The sequence below is a fragment of the Boleophthalmus pectinirostris genome, unplaced genomic scaffold, assembly GCF_026225935.1.
Source record: "Boleophthalmus pectinirostris isolate CB_2022bp ecotype Guang Dong unplaced genomic scaffold, ASM2622593v1 HiC_scaffold_2, whole genome shotgun sequence".
NCBI classification, from domain to species: Eukaryota; Metazoa; Chordata; class Actinopteri; order Gobiiformes; family Gobiidae; genus Boleophthalmus; species Boleophthalmus pectinirostris.
The window spans coordinates 3456601-3474788 of record NW_026571152.1 but is presented as its reverse complement, the minus strand read 5'-3'; the positions used below and the strand labels follow the sequence as shown (position 1 = coordinate 3474788).

Below are 18188 nucleotides of genomic sequence, written 5' to 3'. Positions count from 1 at the left end.
AGTGCATGAAATTAAAGACAGACATAGTTATTATTTTACATTTTGTGAATCGTAAGACGCACTATTGATCCCAAACCACTTCATAACAGAAATGGATGCACTATGGATAGTTTCTTTTAAAATCTGCACAACTGATTCTGCTGCTGGCCCAGTCGATTTGCAGTGACTTTACTGACCCCAAGCATATGTTGTCATGAAGGAATGGTCTCATAACTGTTCTATTTTTTAGCCTACACCTGTGTCTGTTTTGGTGTTTTTGATAAATGTGATATCAATAATTCAGACGATATAGGCCCACAAATAGTTGCCAAGTTGAAACCTTTAATTGTGGAACAAATTTGGAATATAAGTTCTGCGTCTCTCTGATGAAGAACTTTGGACTTTTCCTTTTATTTTTAAATTTTTTAATTTTGAGAGACTGAGAGTGAGAACATAATTTAAAAATTTCACATGTTCATATGGAAATTTGACAATAAACTTTTTGAATTTGAATTTAACCCTCTCAGGCTCAAATTAAATTTTAGTAACAGGAAAAAATCTGATATTTGGGGAAAATGATCATATGGGGTAGTAATATACAATCCTGACTTTTTTTTGAGAGAGACCTTCACATGCAGTGCATTCTGGGATGTTGCAGATTTGCAGCATTGGTCCAGTGTGGTAAATGAACACTGAAGACTGAAAATTACATGAACGCTAACTTTATGTGTTTACCTCTTTTCATAACAATGAAAACATAAAGCACAGTGTAACAGCTTCACAGTGGCAGAACAACATCACTTTTTCGTGTGGTACTTCAAGAAACAATTTTTATCCTTTGTAACCAACAAAAGTACTTTGCACTTCTGGCAGGCCTTTTGTGTGTAGCCGTTCTTGCACAGTCTGCATCATCCACATTTATCAACATGGATGGGAGAAAAGGCTGAGTAAAAAAAGCTCATAAAATATGGATTTGGAGTAAGTAGGTAATTGGCATTTAGTTTTTGCAAATCTGCAATGCCTGCCTGGAGAGGGTTAATTCTGTACACTGTAATGTACATTTAGGCTAAACTGTATGTAAATGTTTTCCAGGTGACTGAGTGTGAGATCTTCTTGTCTCTTCTGGTGAAGTTTCTTGATGGAGAGAAGCCGCAGTGGCTCCGAGCTGTGGCTGTAGAGTCTGTGCACAGGCTCTGTGTACAACCGCATTTGTTACGGTAAGCTGTACTACTGTGCATTCAGTCTTAAGTGTGTAGCCTGGAACATGGCACAACATTTAAATATCATGATACTCTTGTGCAGTTCTTTTTGCCAGTCTTATGACATGAAGCAGCACTCCACCAAAGTTTTCCGGGACATCGTGAATGCGTTGGGCTCCTTCATCCAGTCTCTCTTCATTGTCCCGAATGCAGGCAACGTGGCGGCCATCAATGCACCAGCAGGCAAGAAATGCTATTAACTGTTATTTTATTTAAAGCCTTCATTATATTCAAACCCTAAAGTCTTTTTCCCAACAGTTACTTACTTCAAGACATACTGTTGCATATAAGAATACAAATATAAATTAGTGCAGCAAGAAGACACATCAAAATCACAATTTGAATGTTCCCAATCTGCAAATAGCAAAGGCTGCAAATATTTATGTCATAATTTAATCCTCTGCAAACAACAAAAATCCTATCTCCATGGGGTCCTATTTATAAAACTTGCAATTCATGGCAAACATGTATTTGATTGATCAGTTCATTTTTCAGTCTTTCTCAAATGTTAAAGCTCTTTGATGTGTTACTCTGAGCTCAGTCTTGATTTCAAACGTAAATTAGTAATCTATGCACATTATTATAGTTTGTATTGTATATTTTGATCACTGTATAAATGCTGTAATCATTTTATAGTCAAAGCAATATAAACCCATGTAATACTTCTCCTGTCTCTGTTTGTAGGTGGCTCAGGCACAGGTCCACAGGGCTCAGTCCCGGGTGGTCCTGGTGCAGGAGGGTCCAGTGGGAGCCTCAGCACTCAGGCAGCGTTTGAATACCGTGGCACGTGGATCCCCCTGCTGCCCGTCAGTGTGCAGGGCAGCGCCAAGGCCACATAGTGCGTCACTACACTACACATGTCACAAGATCACAAGATCACATTTCAGTGTTACAGTTATTGTGAGAAAATTGTTCACTATTATTAACACAATGATTCCCCTGTTGCATGAAGAATAGAAAAAGAAAGAGCTGAAGTAGTAGTTATAATAGTAGAATAATCAAAGTATTTGACTTTTAAGAACATGCACTAGAGAATAGTAGTGGTACTGATAATACTAGATTGTAAACATACAGCAATAAGGATTATTGAGATTAAATGCAAAACATTTAATGTTAATGTGAAACATTCAACAAGCAACATCTTCATGGAGACAAGCAAGTTAGAAAAGTTAGATACATAGTACAGCTTTAAATGGACTAAAACAACGCTATTGTTACAGCACACCTATGCTTTCAAATGAAAATCTGATGATCTAGTCTAAAAACAATATCTGTTTTTTGGGGGTCTAGTCTTGAGATGCTGGACAAAGTGGAGCCCCCCTCCATCCCTGAGGGCTATGCCATGTCTGTGGCCTTCAGCGCTCTGCTGGACCTGGTCAGAGGCATCACCAGCATGATCGAGAGAGAGCTGTCAGCAGAGGACCAGTCTGCAGCAGAGTTCAGAGAGACTCATCCAGACCAGGAGTGGGAACCTCCTACAGGTGAAAACACACGGGTTTAGGCAGAATAGGGCAGTGGTTTTCAAACTTAAACTCTTAAACTCTTAAATAGGGGTATTCCTCATCTAACCTAGCACAGCTAGATGGATTTTTACAATATTTGTGAGTTCACAAATTCATGAAAATTCATTTTGGCGACCTGCTGGTGTGATAGGGTCCACCAGGTGGGTGGTTAGTCACAGCTCAGCATTGAGGTGAAGCTCCCAAACAAACTAAAAGAAACATGGCAACCCAGACAGACACTTAGCCACACCTATTTTAGAGAAAATACAGACTACCGGCATTTAATTTGTCAAAAACATGCAGAAGGTAAGAGTTGTGTATTTGTGGACAGGGAAGATGTCTGTACTTTTCTGTAAACTTTTCTGTAAATTTAGATTTTTCTATGGTTCAACCAATCAGATTCAAAAAGTGGTCATGGTGTTCCACGTTTTACAATAGCTTCCAGATTGATAATGTGTAAAACTCAGTGCAGAGTAGCACACAGATCAATTTGGCATGAACCAGGTTATTCCACTTCTAAACTATGGCAGTTTCTCTGCAACTTTGTTCGAAACAAGGACTAACACGAAAAATGACAAAAAAAGTGGATTAAATCAACTCTAAGTTACTTTAAAATGCAGAAACATCCATATCTACATTGGTGATGGGACTGATTAAGGTGAGGTTACTTTAATTGATCCTGAAGGGAAATGGGTTCTTTGCATTTGACCCACTTTACCCATATCTCAGGGGCAAATTTAGGAGTAGTGTGCTATCAGATCTTGAGCTAGTCTTAGTCAGAGCTACCTTAGCTGGAGGATTTGACCTATTGTGCATGTTTTATGTCTCAGATTTGCCCCAGTGGCCTTGAATGGATTCATTTTCCATAATAAAGTACCTTTAAGTGTATCTTAAATGTATCTTTAGATCTTTTTATAAATTCTTTGTTGTGTTTCAGGAGCCCACTTGGTTTGGGAGGAGATGGTCAGTGCGTGCTGGTGTGGTCTTTTGGCAGCACTATCTTTGCTGCTAGATGCCAGGTAAAATATATACTATACATTGATTTATGATTTATTGTATGAAAATAAATCATCTGCTTTTGGATAGGTGTATTGTTATTCAAATAGGGAATGCCTTCTGTTATGTTAATTCCACGCTCCTCTGCCCTTCAGCACGGATGAGACGGCGACAGAGAACATTTTGAAGGCGGAGCTGACCATGGCGTCTCTGTGTGGTCGTCTGGGTTTGGTCACTCCACGAGACGCATTCATCACGGCTATCTGCAAGGCTTCTCTGCCCCCTCACTATGCCCTCACGGTCCTCACCACCAACGCCAACAGCATCTCCAGCAAAGGTACTCTATCAGTCTGTTGTATTGTAGAGTAACAATACTTAAATACTAATCAATACAAAACTAGTATTGGTGCTGAAAAGAATCACATGCAAGACTGAAGTGGACTTTTCCTGGATAGTTTTAGAATTATGTCATGTATAAGAACAAGTATAAAACCACCAGTGTTGGGAAGGTTACTTTTAAAATGTATTCCCCTACAGATTACAGATTACATACTCCAAAATGTAGTTTGTAACGTAATCCATTAAATTACTTAAAGTGAGTAACGTAATCTGAATACTCTGGATGACTTGATTTGCTGTAGAGAAGCAAAGACTAGGAAATCTTCACATAAGATGTTCTGTCTGTTAAAAGAAAATGAAAAGCTCAAACTTTACTTAACCAAATTAAAAATATTATTGATAGAAGAGGAAGAGGCACGGTCCACACAGCATGATTTAGTCCTGTTAAATCCTGTTTGAGACATAGTTAGACCTGGTTTTAGTCCTGGTTTAGCCTTGGTTTAGACCTGGTTTTAGACCTGGTTTTAGACCTGGTTTTAGACCTGGTTTTGACCTGGTTTAGACCTGGTTTAGACCTGGTTTTGACCTTGGTTTAGTCCTGGTTTAGACCTGGTTTAGACCTGGTTTTAGACCTGGTTTAGTGTCCGGCAATGAGTGGAATTACCGAAAAAAAAAAAAAAGGGAATAGTCCATGTGAAAATAGGAAAATACCTTTGTGTAATCCATTTATTTCAACCAAGTAACTGTAATCTAATTCCCACTCACTGAAACAGTAACTGTGACTGAATACAGTTACTCATGATTTGTACTCTGATTATGTAACTCTGGTACATGTAATCTGTTACTCCCCAACACTGAAAACCACACACTAATACTAATACTAAGCTTATCGTTCCATAAATAAAAGATACACAATATTCCGTGGGCTCATCATATCGCACTTGAAAATCTTTGAGCATGGCAGGCTCAAATGCTATTGTTTTGTGTTATAGTGTATAGTTTAAACAATAAGTAGTATACACTTTTACAGTATAAGGTTGTTGAGTTTCTTTTTAATCAGCTTCGATCGTTTGATTATATTGCCCACATCTACACCTACATATTTAGGATGACAATTTATATATTTTTTTTTATGTTTAATGCCAACTTTTCTTACATATATGGAAATTATAATTATTTTTTCCTAAATCATTACACAACACAGTAATTAATAAAAATCATTATTACAATGATTTGATTTGGTCTTTCTCTTCTCAACACCATTAATTCGCTTTTGCCCTGAGCCAGGCCTCCGGTCTTTATGCTTAGTTATTCTGTAGGACTAATGAGTGCTTGTCTGCTCCTGTACGTTCTACACACAAACGCACTGCTGCTACACTTCGCCACGTAAAGTGCTGCCAGGCGCGCTCTCCATTGCCCTAAACCATAATCCCTCATTTTGCATGTTCATTTCTGCATTTTCAGCAAGTGTCTAGGGGCAGTGTACACATTAACATTTTAGCTATGAAAAGAATGCAGAAACTTGTCTTACATAATATATTAGCAATGTCTTGTGATTTATGTCATATTAACTTTACTGTATCATTCAGAAAGTTTGATTTGATAAAGCTGGTCAGGTAGAGAATGCTGATCTATAACAAGCAATAAACAAACACCAACTAATATCCTAAAACTCGTAATCACAGAAATGGGGCCAAAGTGGACCTTTTCTGAATAGTTTTCAAATGATCTTAATAAGACCACATGGTAAAAAATAAAAATTAACTATTATCCAAAAAATACTAAACATTGAGTTAAAAATGTAGTGCTAGATGGTAGATATTGGAGTAGATATCTGCTTTCAAATGTAGTAAGGACCCTAAAGTATCCACTGTAAAATTTTAGTAATGTAAAGTACAGATACTTACAAATTGTGTTCAAGTACAGTACATTTACTTGTTAGTCCCCACCGCTGCTATAGTTGGGATAACTAGCAGTACTGGTCATGGTTTTGTGTATTTGCAGCCTACTCCATCCAGGGCCAGAATGTGCAGATCATCAGCCCCTCCAGTGAGTCCCACCAGCAGGTGGTGGCAGTGGGGCAGCCTCTGTCCGCTCAGCCCCAAGGCACTGTGGTGGTGAGAGACACTCCTCCTGTTACACGCACACACACACACACACACACACACACACACACACACACACACACACACACACGCACATTGTACAGTTACACCATGAACACTGTGTTTCAGATGACATCACACCATTCTGTACGCCTGCAGGCTGTGATCTGTGGTTCTTAAACTTCTCACACTAAATACTCAGTACCTATGATAATATTTGGCTTTCAACGCACCATCAGATCTTAACCAGGACTCTCTACCTCTGTCAGGTCTAAATTAGGGCTAAAATGACAGTAAACCATGAAGTTTGTTCTAAATGAAGATCAACACAAAAGACAAAACATGAATATATTTGTCTCTAAATAAAGCAATTACTCAAACTGCCAAGGGCCCCACGTATCACCAGACGTCCACCTACCACAGTTCAAGAAACATTAACTTTTGTGGTCAACCATCTGCATTTCTTAATTGTTGCTTTACCTGAAATGTTCCACCGTTTGGCATTTAACTTCTTAAGTAACTTAACATCTGTATAGCATTTAGGTCAACACAAGTGAATAAACTGAACACCTCAAAAACCTCTCCGCAGATCTGACCTGTTACTTGACCTGATGGTGTCACCTGCTTGTCTCAGCTCTATAGAGACAAGCAAGTGGCGGGCCACACATCCACTGAAAAAGTGACATAGTGTACCTTTAACAGCGGTCACATATTTGGACAGGTTTTATGAAGCCGTCCCAGGTGGCCCAAAACAGAATGGATCCAGGTGCAGACAGAGCCGGGGGCGTCACTGCTTATATATAATGCATGTGTGACAGGCCCCGTCTCTGCTGCTGTTTGACATTAACCAGGAATAATGAAGATGTCTCGACCAGTGGAGCTGACAGCTGTAGTGGCACACTGCTATAACTTTCTCTCTCCTCTCTCTCTTTTCCACTCTTCCCTTTCTCACTTCTCCCTTCTTCTCCAACCGTCTCTCCCCTCCTTCCTCCCCCTCCTGCCACCTTGTCTCGCTCCTGTACTTCTCTCTGTCTTCTCCTTCTCAATCTCTCTCTCTCCTGGTCTCTGACACCCTGCTCCCCTTTGTCTTCTTTTCCCCATACCCCTTATTCACTTTTCTCTCATCCTCTGCTCTTTCTCTCTGCCTCTCTCTTTCTCTTTCTCCCTTCATTTCTCGCTCACTTTCCCTTTCCCCTTACTTCTCTCCCTTTCTTTTCTCTCAATCTCACTTGCTTACCCCACCCCACTCTCTCTCTCTCTTTCTCTCTCTCTCTCTCTCTCTCTCTCTCTCTCTCTCTTTATCTCTCTTTATCTCTCTTTATCTCTCTCACCCCCCTCTCTCTCTTTTAGCTGACTGCCAAGAACATCCAGTGCATGCGGACCCTGTTGAACCTGGCCCACTGTCATGGAGCTGTTTTGGGCTCGTCCTGGCAGCTCGTACTCGCCACACTGCAGGTACTGCAACCTCCACGTCATGTCCACAAGTGTACATAGAATCATACATGCAGTCACTGAAATAACACTGTGAACTAAAACTCAGTTTTTTACTATTTATACTGTTTAATATTGTTTTTCTATTGAGCTGCTGTATCTTCGGGGATTTTTTGTTGGCTGAAATAATCTAGTTGTGACAGTAATAGTGAAAACATAGTTCAACAAGGTCCAACATAAACAGAAGTTTTCTCTCAATTCTAACAGCAGCAGTAGTCAGAGTTGAAGAGTAGTAGAGTAGTAGTTTTAATAAAATTGTATTTTGTTGTGTTATCATTAAATAACTAATGTCTTAATATATATATATAATATAATATATTTTTCCTAAACATAAACAATATATATTTTTAAGAAATAACATTTAACACTCCATTAAAACACACAAGTATATCACTGACATGGAGATGACTGAATCTGGAGCTTGGTTAAAAATGGATTCATTGTACTGCACTAGTAGTAGTTCTACTGTAATAGTACCAGCAGTATCAGTAGTACTATTACTCTTCTAGTATACTGTCAAGTACTTCTATTCAGTTAATACTAATTTAGACATTTTATAATGTCATGTTGATGTCATAATGTTACAATTTATTTTATAGTATAGATTTTTGTTTGTTTCTTCTTCAGCATTTAGTCTGGATTCTTGGTCTGAAACCTGCAGTGGGCGGTGCCTTAAAACCTGGTCGAGCTGTTGAGGGCCCAAGTACGGTATGTCACCTTCATAATCATAATCTTGTTTTGTCTTTAATGAAATCTGTAATGATCCAATGGAGTAATTGTCAATGGCTGCACCTGTAGTGGAGTGAGAGTTAACACTGTACCATGTGAACAGTTCAGCAGCGTGTTGTGTTGTGTGTAACATGTTCAGGTGCTGACGACCGCGGTGATGACAGATTTACCTGTGATCTCCAACATCCTCTCCAGACTGTTTGAGAGCTCACAGTAAGTAACACTGAGTACATTTACATGGCCAGGCAAATCAGATAATTACAATAATCAGAGAACTCATTAGATGTGAATTTTTTTTTTTTTTTTTAAACATACCCAAGAGAAATGTGATCATCAAAACCACCCGGGGACATGTTTCAGTTAATCAGTGTATTTTTCTGTTTGTGGCCATGTTTGTGATTTACTGTTACACCACATAAGGAGCATTTATTTATTTTTAAATCTTACACTTTAATATTATTTCTAGATACCTTGATGATGTGTCTCTGCATCACCTGATCAACGCGCTCTGCTCCCTCTCACTGGAAGCGATGGAAATGGCCTATGGAAACAACAAGGTAATTTACTCGCTGTTTCAACAGGTGTAGTATAGAAGTAGAAGTTTTACTCAGCCGAATGTAATAAAAACTAAGGTTGTCAAAAGTATCTATACCCAGATACTTACCTGTGCTAAGGCTATTATCGGCGCTACTCATTTGTATCAAACTACTCATTTAAAAAAGTATTTACGCTTGAAAAATTAAATAAATAGAACAAATTGTACCTTTTTCAACTGTTTTTAATCTACTATGATTTGTGATGAAAACAGACTTTTATTGTATAAATAAGTATTGTTTTTTTTACCACTGAAATATCAAATTTAGTATTGAGTATAAGGCCTGTTCCTTAGTATTGAAATTTAGACAACATCCAATACTATTCACTAAGCATTATAAGCTATTTTGAACTGAAAAGTGCTTTGTAAACACCAAATAATAGTTGAATGACCACTAATTAGTCACTTTGTTAGTGATTAATATGGGGGCCTTTAAGTAGTGTCTTGCTGAATTGTTATATAACTTTCTAATTTTTTATTTATTTTTTTAATCCCGTAACTGTGTTTTTAGGAGCCATCTTTGTTTGCTGTGGCCAAATTGCTGGAGACAGGTTTAGTCAACATGGACCGTATTGAGATTTTGTGGAGGCCACTAACAGGACATCTACTCGAGGTACACACTTCTCAGTTCAGTTACAACATTAAGACCTTAGTACTTACACCAGACATTTGGAAACCCAACCATTTTAACTCTGTAGTATGCATAAGTCATTCTTTTTTGTTGTTTATTTTAAAGGTGCACTATATAACTTATATTATATGATATTATTGATATGATATTATTCCTTTGCCTGAAATGTTCCACAGTATGACATTAAATCTACATGAAGACAAGCATGTTACGGCAGGCAAACTGCAGGTCAGCTCTATGGAAAGGTGACTCCATCATCTTTGTGACAAATGTCTGTGAAAAGCTATATATATATATATATATATATATATATATATATATATATATATATATATATATATATATATATATATATTATATATATATATATATATATATATATATATATATATATATATATAAAAACTTACTTACTTACTTACATCTGCAATGAGAATACATGTTTTTCAATGTATTTTTCTTGCAATACAAACTCCTGTAATTGAAAAAAATAAATAAAAATTCTGACAAAGCGTAAACATCCCCATAGAGATGCTGACTCTACACAAGAAAAGTTACATAGTGCACCTTTAACTGATTACTGAGATGGTTACGGCTCGTCTTCAGTGTACGTGATTAGAGTGTAACTGATTTTAATTAATAACTTCATAACTTTTGTTGTTTATTGTGGATCCCCACTGGAGCACTCATTCTTCTTGGGGCCCATTAATAATTAACTATAATACAAAAACAGTGACTATATTTACATTATCATTGACTTTTGCCTTTGTTTCATAACTCACAAATAAGGCTACATTCAGACTGCAGGGCTTAATGCTCAATTCTGTTTTTTTTGTGAAATCCGATGTTTTTGCGAGGTCGTTCACATTTCCAATTAAATGTGACTTGTATGTAACTCCAGTGTGAACGTTAAATGACCCAAAAGTGTCCCACATGTGCACTGGAGACACGATGATGTCAACCACAGTGAGCGTGCTCTGTGTTTACAGAAGTTGTCCAAACATGGACGCAGCATCGAGCACCTGGAGATTTTAAAGTTCCTCTCGTACCGGAGCCAGAACATGAACAACTTACTTGTTTTAAGGAGGAGATTGAGAAGGAGAAGGACAAGGTTTTTGTCTGTGGCGTTTTGTGGCACAGAGGCAGTAACGTCCGTTGAAAGGAACGTGTGGATGTGGAGACGGAGCCAATCTCCTCCTTAAAACAAGTAAGTTGTTCATGTTCTGGCTCCGGTACGAGAGGAACTTTAAAATCTCCAGGTGCTCGATGCTGCGTCCATGTTTGGACAACTTCCGTAAACACAGAGACGCTCACTGCGGTTGACGTCATCGTGTCTCCAGTGTCACATGTCGGACACTTTCGGGCCGTTTAACGTTCACACAGGGGATCACATACAAGTCACATTTAATTGGAAATGTGAACGACCTCGCAAAAACATCGGATTTCACAAAAAAATCGGAATTGAGCGTTAAGCCCTGCAGTCTGAACGTAGCCTAAATGATCCTTTGTATATTTGGACGTTTCCTTATATTTTCTCTATCTCCTCTCTCTTGCGCTCCTGTCTGTTTGCAGAAGGTAAGCCTCGATCTTCATTCATAATCATCAGCTTTTCTCTGCAGACTATTCCCTGTCCATGTAGCTTTAGCATTTTGAGTTCAAAGATTGTTAAAAGGTTAAAGGTAAACAAGTCATGCCCAACATTTATGCTTTGCCACACTTTTTGATCCAAAATTCATGCTCTGTGTTGTGAAGTGAAAAGTGCATGTGACAGGTTTACATGATTTTCTAATTATTACTTTGTTCGGCAAGCTAGTAGTGAAGATAGTGGTAAAAATGCCAGTATAAAAATAATAAATATATGTTTTAGTTTTACAGCAGGAAATTGGCAGTTTTTGAAAGAAAATTGGGGGGAAAATTTAAAGTTACGGGAAGTAGCCATGAGTTTTTAAACAAGATTAAATCTGAAAAAAGGAAAAAAAAATTTCTGACAGTTTGGCAAAATAAAGGTGTTGTCACATAAATAAAAATGTAAATAAGCTGAGCACTGGCACTTGTTTACAACATTGTGCCTAGACAGTTATAGAATGACCTCAGAATTGCCCATACCCAACAAGGAAGTTACACCATAAACCAAAATGATCAAAGTGGAGAAAAGAAGACTAGATTTGTATTTTTTTCAGAATCTATTTAAATCTATAGATGTTTACTGCATTTTAGTCAAAATGTGGTAGTCTGACCTGTCATATGTACTTTAACCTCATTTGCAAGTCTACGATTAGCTTTGTATAAATGTTGCCTGTGTCTTCTTTGTGTTGTGCGTATTCAGATTCAGTGCCTCAAATCCTACATTTGTATAAACTCATGTGAATCATATTAAAACAATTCAGAATTTTAAGTAGAGACAGTGATTTTAAAGAATAGTCAAGGGAAAGGAGGGAGAGGGGAGGGAGGGTGAATATATGGTACAGAGGAGGGACAGAGAATATATGGTTCAAAGGGGGGATAGAGAATATGAATGCATTTTAAACATGCTTACATCTGTGAGGTTGGATATAAGTAGATTTTCATTGAATAATATCATACTGTATGATTTAGATGCCTGATCCCTATTCAAAACCATATAATCACATTTTTTGTCACCTGATTAAAGTTTATAAATGTATCTCTTTGGAAATAGTAAAAATGCATAACAGAGTTGCTGTGTATCTTTATTTGTGTTCATTCTGCAGGTTTGTCAGCACCCAAATGCCCGCATGAGGGAGTGGGGGGCAGAGGCGCTGACTTCACTCATTAAAGCTGGACTGGCCTACAAGCATGATCCTCCACTCTCACAAAACCAGGTCAATAAATTATACTTACACTACATTCTACTACAATATGATAAGCAGTAGGGATGGGATGAGTTCTTGCAAGATCAAATTGCCACTGGACTGTGTGCACAAAGGAAAAACGATCTTGCGAGATTGTATCCTCCATCTTTACATTTGGCACGGGCATGAAAGGGTTACGCGCCTCGCTCAAGCTCTGGAAAGTTACGTATCTTTGAGCAGATTCCTCCACACACAGAGACACAATGAGACAATGAACACTTCAAACTTTGTTTTGTAATGATAGGAGAAATATTAACACAAACAATCAGTGCTAAGATTTGTACAAAAAGTTTTAATACAACATACGTGCGTCTAATTCACCCATTTTCTCATTTAAACATTTTTTGAAAAAGATCCACAAAGAGGCATGTAGGCGTGGAGAGACACAGGGGACAGAGGATCACGTCCAAGTTTAGTCTAATCGTTTGAATGATAAAAATTTTGTGTAACAGACATATTGTATATTGAGTATATTGTAAAAATAACTAGTGATACTTCTGGGGATTTACACTTGTGTTTAAACAGGCCTTATGTCCTTATGTAGGATGAAAATGACTTAATTTGGTCGTTTTTATAACTAGATTGGATTATTGCAAATTATTTCAAAATCTTGTCTCATTCTCGTGGACTCTATATACCGGTGTGTGTGTGTATGACTGAGAAAACCAGAGCAATGGAGCAACGACATCACTGAAAATGGGCTCAAAGTGTGACTTTTTTAATCATCTGACAAAACGAGAGAGGAGCCACAGCGCGCACGGAAAAGAGTTTGATATGGGCCATGGAACTTTTCTGGTCATTCTGATCTGAGGAGCAAGAGGAAAGACATGACTGCCCCCTCCTCTCCTGTTCTGCCCCATAACCCAGGTCGCTCCGCGGGTAGACAGGAGGCAGCTGTAGAGTACAGAGCCTGGTTAATGCGCGCCGAGGAATGAAGTTGCTTGACCCCTTCCCATTGCGTGGCAGAGCTTAAGTTCCGCTGTACATAAAAGTAAAGCTGTAACGGAACTCTTCATATGTAGCCTACAATGATAAAATCCAGGCTGACGTGTTTGCAGTAGAGCCCTGCACTCCTGTGGGCCCCAACACAAAACAGTGCGGCACGGGACACATTTTGAAAGTTCATTGCGGGCTTGGGCGTTTGCGGGACTGCACAATGCGGGAGTGGTTGGATGAGATGAAAATATACAAATGATTCATGTTTGCCTATCATACATCATTTGTGCTGGATATTTTAGCTGGATATTTTATTTGGCATTAATAAAAACATTTTAAGTATTTTAAATTTGCGGACATGGTCTAATCTCACATTTTAGACAATTCCTTTCCACTTCTCTGTGTTTGATAGAGCTTAAGAAAGTGAACGTCCCCATCCTGCGGGATTTGCGGGCAGGAGCTGGACAAAATTTCGCAGATGCAGGCGGGATTGGGAATGAAAATTACAATTCTTTGCGGAAGCGGGCAGGAGCGGGACTGGACAGTGCAGGTGTCAGCGGCAGCTGGATTGAAATTTTTGTCCTGCACAAACCTCTAGTTTGCAATTTGACAGGTAGCAGCAAGAAACGAGGGGATGAAGAGAAAGAGACGTGATGAAGGAGCGCACAGCCAGAACCCACTGAAAACCGGTTCATCCTCATCCTTCAAAAATTAAGAAATATTTTTTAAAAAGTCTAATCAACCAAAGATTTTGCAACCTCCCTGCAGTACCTCTGCGACTCCCTGTTGAAGACCTCTGCCTTATACGTTCTATTTACATTGTTCAAATGTTGCTGTTTGCTGGTTGGCTGCAAAATAGTCCATTTCTATGACTCATGAAAGATAAAATGTAATATGGTAGACTGTCTCATGCCCCTGGATCACGTTAAGGATTTCATTACCTAATGTGTGACATTTGAAAAGTCCTTTGTCACTTTGGCAAGGCTTGTTGTCATAGATAAGAAATGTCTGCTTCCTGTTTGAAATGCAACAGAAATGCCACATTTGCTTTGAAAAGCAGACATTGACCTTCACCTCAGAGAGATAAAGCCATGATGTAATCTTCATTTGAAACCGAAGACAGTTTAGAGGCACTCGACCTGATTTTTATTGTCTTAAAAATATGAAAAATAGAGAGTTCATTTCTAATAGCTGTCAAGTCATTCCTCACTTTCTAATTGCATCCTGAGCATATTAATTATTCACCATGATGAGTTTATAAGTGGGTTTCATCACTTTCAGCGAACAAAGCAGAGTTTGCACAAGTCTGTTACAGGAAAAAAAAAGGTACAGCACCTTTAATTGTTGAAGAGTGTAAAACAAACGTTCTGAATGTAACTATGGTTTTATGAGTCCCTAGATAAGTGATTCCCTTTGTGTATGCGCTGGGAAGAAAAGGAAAATCTCCTGATTTTGATCCATGTCTTTCCTTATGTTCTTCTGCAGCGGTTGCAGCTCCTGCTCCTGAACCCTCTGAAGGAGCTGTCGAACGTGCTTCATGCAGACATCAGACAGAAGCAGCTGGAGAGTGTGCTGCAGATCCTTCAGAGCCAGGGTGACGGGCTGGGGCCCGGCTGGCCCCTGGTGCTGGGCGTCATTGGGGCCATACGCAATGACCAGGGGTGAGGACAGTGACCACAGTAACTGCATATGCTGTGCATTATAATTATTTCTTGTTTTCATCTTTCACTTTAATTTATAGAATTATTACCTGTCAGAACCACCACTGTGTTTGAATCTGCGTTGTTTGTTTCTCTTCAGGGAGTCCTTGATCAGAACAGCCTTCCAGTGCCTGCAGTTGGTGGTGACAGACTTTTTACCTACAATGCCTTGCACCTGTCTCCAGATTGTAGTAGAGGTTGCCGGGAGCTTTGGTCTGCAGAACCAAGAGCTCAACATCAGCCTCACCTCCATCGGCCTTCTGGTGAGACGACATCGATGTTGTTTTATTTATTCTCCAATATTAAGCATCATCATCATTTTCACTGAAGCCTTTGCTCACTTCTGTTTAGTCCTGTTTTTAGCTTAGCTTTAGTTGTTCAGTTTTGTCACCATTCTGGTTTAGACCTAATTGTGTTTTGTTACAGATTTGGTTTGGTTTAGTTTTAGCCTGGTCCTGGGTAGCAGCAAAAGAATTGATATCCAGATACTAAAACTACCACTAGACTCATTTGAACAAGGATTAAGAGTCTTGTATTAGATTATATTTCGTACTTCTCTGAGCTCTTATTTATCCTATCTGATACTAAGCAATACTGTGGCACATTTATTGCACTAAAATGCATTAAATCTCTTCTTCTATAGAATTTTACCTTGATTTAGAAAGAAAACTATCATCATTTTTGCTGTGCCTCAACCTGATTCCATCTAAAAATATATGCGCAGATAAACTGAAATGCAATTATACATTTGAAAGAGAAAGTTTGTTAAATCTTAAATCAGGCAGTATTAATCAATATTTATGCATGAAAAGCAGTTCTTTTTGATGCCTCAGTAATAGATGTATTAATATTTCATTTTGATCTGTATTGCACAACCGCACAATTCTTCAAAAATCAAAATTCTAGTTTTCATCTAAATCATTCAGCCCTGATCTTTAACACTTGATTTAATTGGACTCACTAGCTCTTATCCAATATGTGCCACAATAGTTTTTATATATTCCTGTGAAGATGTGGATAAAGATCAAATAAACATTATGATTTTATTTAAGCCTTCACAATCTTCAAACCTCTTCACCTCTGTTTTGAAATGACTGTGTGGGCGAGGAGTCAAGAGCTGCAGGTAAAATATTTATGTGAATGAACAGTCGAGACGCAGACTTATTCTGAGGTCAAACTGGTCTTTTCTCACAAAAACAAAATGCAAAAATAAGCGATAAAACCTATTTATTCAACAATACAAACATGCTGTGCATACTACTGCTTATCTAGAGTTTCTGAACAGTCAATGCTGTAGCTAATACTTTATTTCAAATGTTTATTGACCAGCACAAACATAGTTTTAAGCTTTTTATTGAAATTATGTCTTATTTGCTTCTCTTGACAATATATAAACCGTATAGTTGATTTATGCACTAGACTAAAATCATGTAAACTACAGAGTCTATTTCAAACTGCACAGTAGGGATTTTATTTTATCAATTTGTAGTGAGCTAGTTTATTTTTTCTTACTATTATATTTCCCTTTTGTTACTATTCTATAGTGACCTGAATGATCATAATTATGGATGAACCCAGTAATGTTACTGTGAGGTACTTAAGTATGTGAGGAACATGGATCTCCACTCTGATTGGTCACATTTGATCCCACAGTTTATGGCTCAGACATTTTATCCTGCTCTAGACTCTAGAGTTGAGTTCCAGCCAAACCCAAATATTGATCGGTGGTTTCCTCCAGGAGTGCCCAGTTCCTGTGAGATTTCCTTATAGAAATACAATACTAAAAACTGCCAGAAGCATTTAACCAAATCACTTTTACAATTCATCTTTATTTTGGTGTGGGAAGCTACACAACTTTCAAATTAACACCATTTGACAACCACTAGTTACACCCATATTTTTTCTCAAGAATCATTTCATTAACATCAAGATTTTAAAACCCATGACCAGGCCCGCAGATGTCTTCAGAATTGTAAAATATATTTAATTGACCATACAGTCACCTCTTTTGTTTAAAGCTACCACCTGCAAGACAGCAGTAACATAGATGGCATCTAGTAGTGAAAAGTGAGAATACTACAGGGATGGGTTGGCTGTTCTAATTACAGATCGTGGCTTTAATTATTATTCTTGTTTTTTGTTTTTTTGCCATAAGAACTAGAGAAAATCCATAGAAAAATGTTTAATTTTTTTTTTCCGATACAACATTAGGAAAAATTGCCTAATATCACAATTCCTGATACTGGCACAGATGTTGTCCATCTATTGTAACATCTAATAATTCGTAGCTTGATTTTTTTATTCTGATCTTCTCTTTGTCCTCTAGTGGAATATTTCAGACTACTTCTTCCAGAGAGGAGAGGTGATCACGCAGGAGCTGGAGAGAGAGGAGGAGGCCTTACAGAAGCAGGCCCAAGAGAGAGGGGAAACCCTGAACAGGCCCTTCCACCCAGCCCCTCCCTTCGACTGCCTCTGGCTCTGTCTTTACGCCAAACTGGGCGAGCTCTGCGTGGACCCCCGACCCGCTGTCCGCAAGAGCGCTGGACAAACCCTGTTCTCCACCATCGCGGCGCACGGGACCCTCCTCCAGCAGCCCACCTGGCACATCGTGGTCTGGAAGGTAACAGGCTGAGATTTAGGAATAGAAAATATATTTAACTATTTAACTTTTAATTATATTTGCTGAAGACATACAATAACCCTGTTAATGTAAATAATGTTTAAAAGACCAAAAAGCTGTCAGATGCATTTTAGTAGAAATGGTAGTTTTATTTGTAGGGGCTCATCATTAATTTAAATGCTTAGGTTCAACATGAGGACCTTTTGGATGTTTCTTATTTCATTGCCATGAAATCAGATGACTCTTCCCCAGTCTGCAAGTTCAGTAGATAATCACATTCCACAATCTGACAACTGTATTTTTCAAGTTCCAATTTAGTTAGTGCACTTGTTGTTTAAGAGCTTTAAAATGTTAAAGGGGAAATACAATTTGTCAACTGGACAAAAGTTTATTTTGGTTGAGTATGTTTCACAGCTTATCCAAGCTGCTTCTTCAG

General features: G+C 38.3%; 1 protein-coding gene across 2 annotated transcripts in view; it reads left to right on the top strand.

Annotated features, from left to right (window-relative positions):
• Positions 1-18188, top strand: part of mon2 (MON2 homolog, regulator of endosome-to-Golgi trafficking) — a 61035-nt gene that overhangs the window by 17173 nt on the left and 25674 nt on the right. For both annotated transcript variants that reach the window (XM_055155199.1, XM_055155198.1), the window contains exons 9-24: positions 1072-1196; positions 1282-1421; positions 1923-2076; positions 2529-2719; positions 3678-3759; positions 3892-4073; positions 6080-6192; positions 7531-7635; positions 8299-8379; positions 8540-8613; positions 8867-8957; positions 9507-9608; positions 12356-12466; positions 14918-15093; positions 15233-15395; positions 17459-17752. In XM_055155199.1, the coding sequence (XP_055011174.1) occupies positions 1072-1196; positions 1282-1421; positions 1923-2076; positions 2529-2719; positions 3678-3759; positions 3892-4073; positions 6080-6192; positions 7531-7635; positions 8299-8379; positions 8540-8613; positions 8867-8957; positions 9507-9608; positions 12356-12466; positions 14918-15093; positions 15233-15395; positions 17459-17752 (2184 nt within the window). The remainder of the gene's footprint in view (positions 1-1071; positions 1197-1281; positions 1422-1922; positions 2077-2528; positions 2720-3677; positions 3760-3891; positions 4074-6079; positions 6193-7530; positions 7636-8298; positions 8380-8539; positions 8614-8866; positions 8958-9506; positions 9609-12355; positions 12467-14917; positions 15094-15232; positions 15396-17458; positions 17753-18188) is intronic.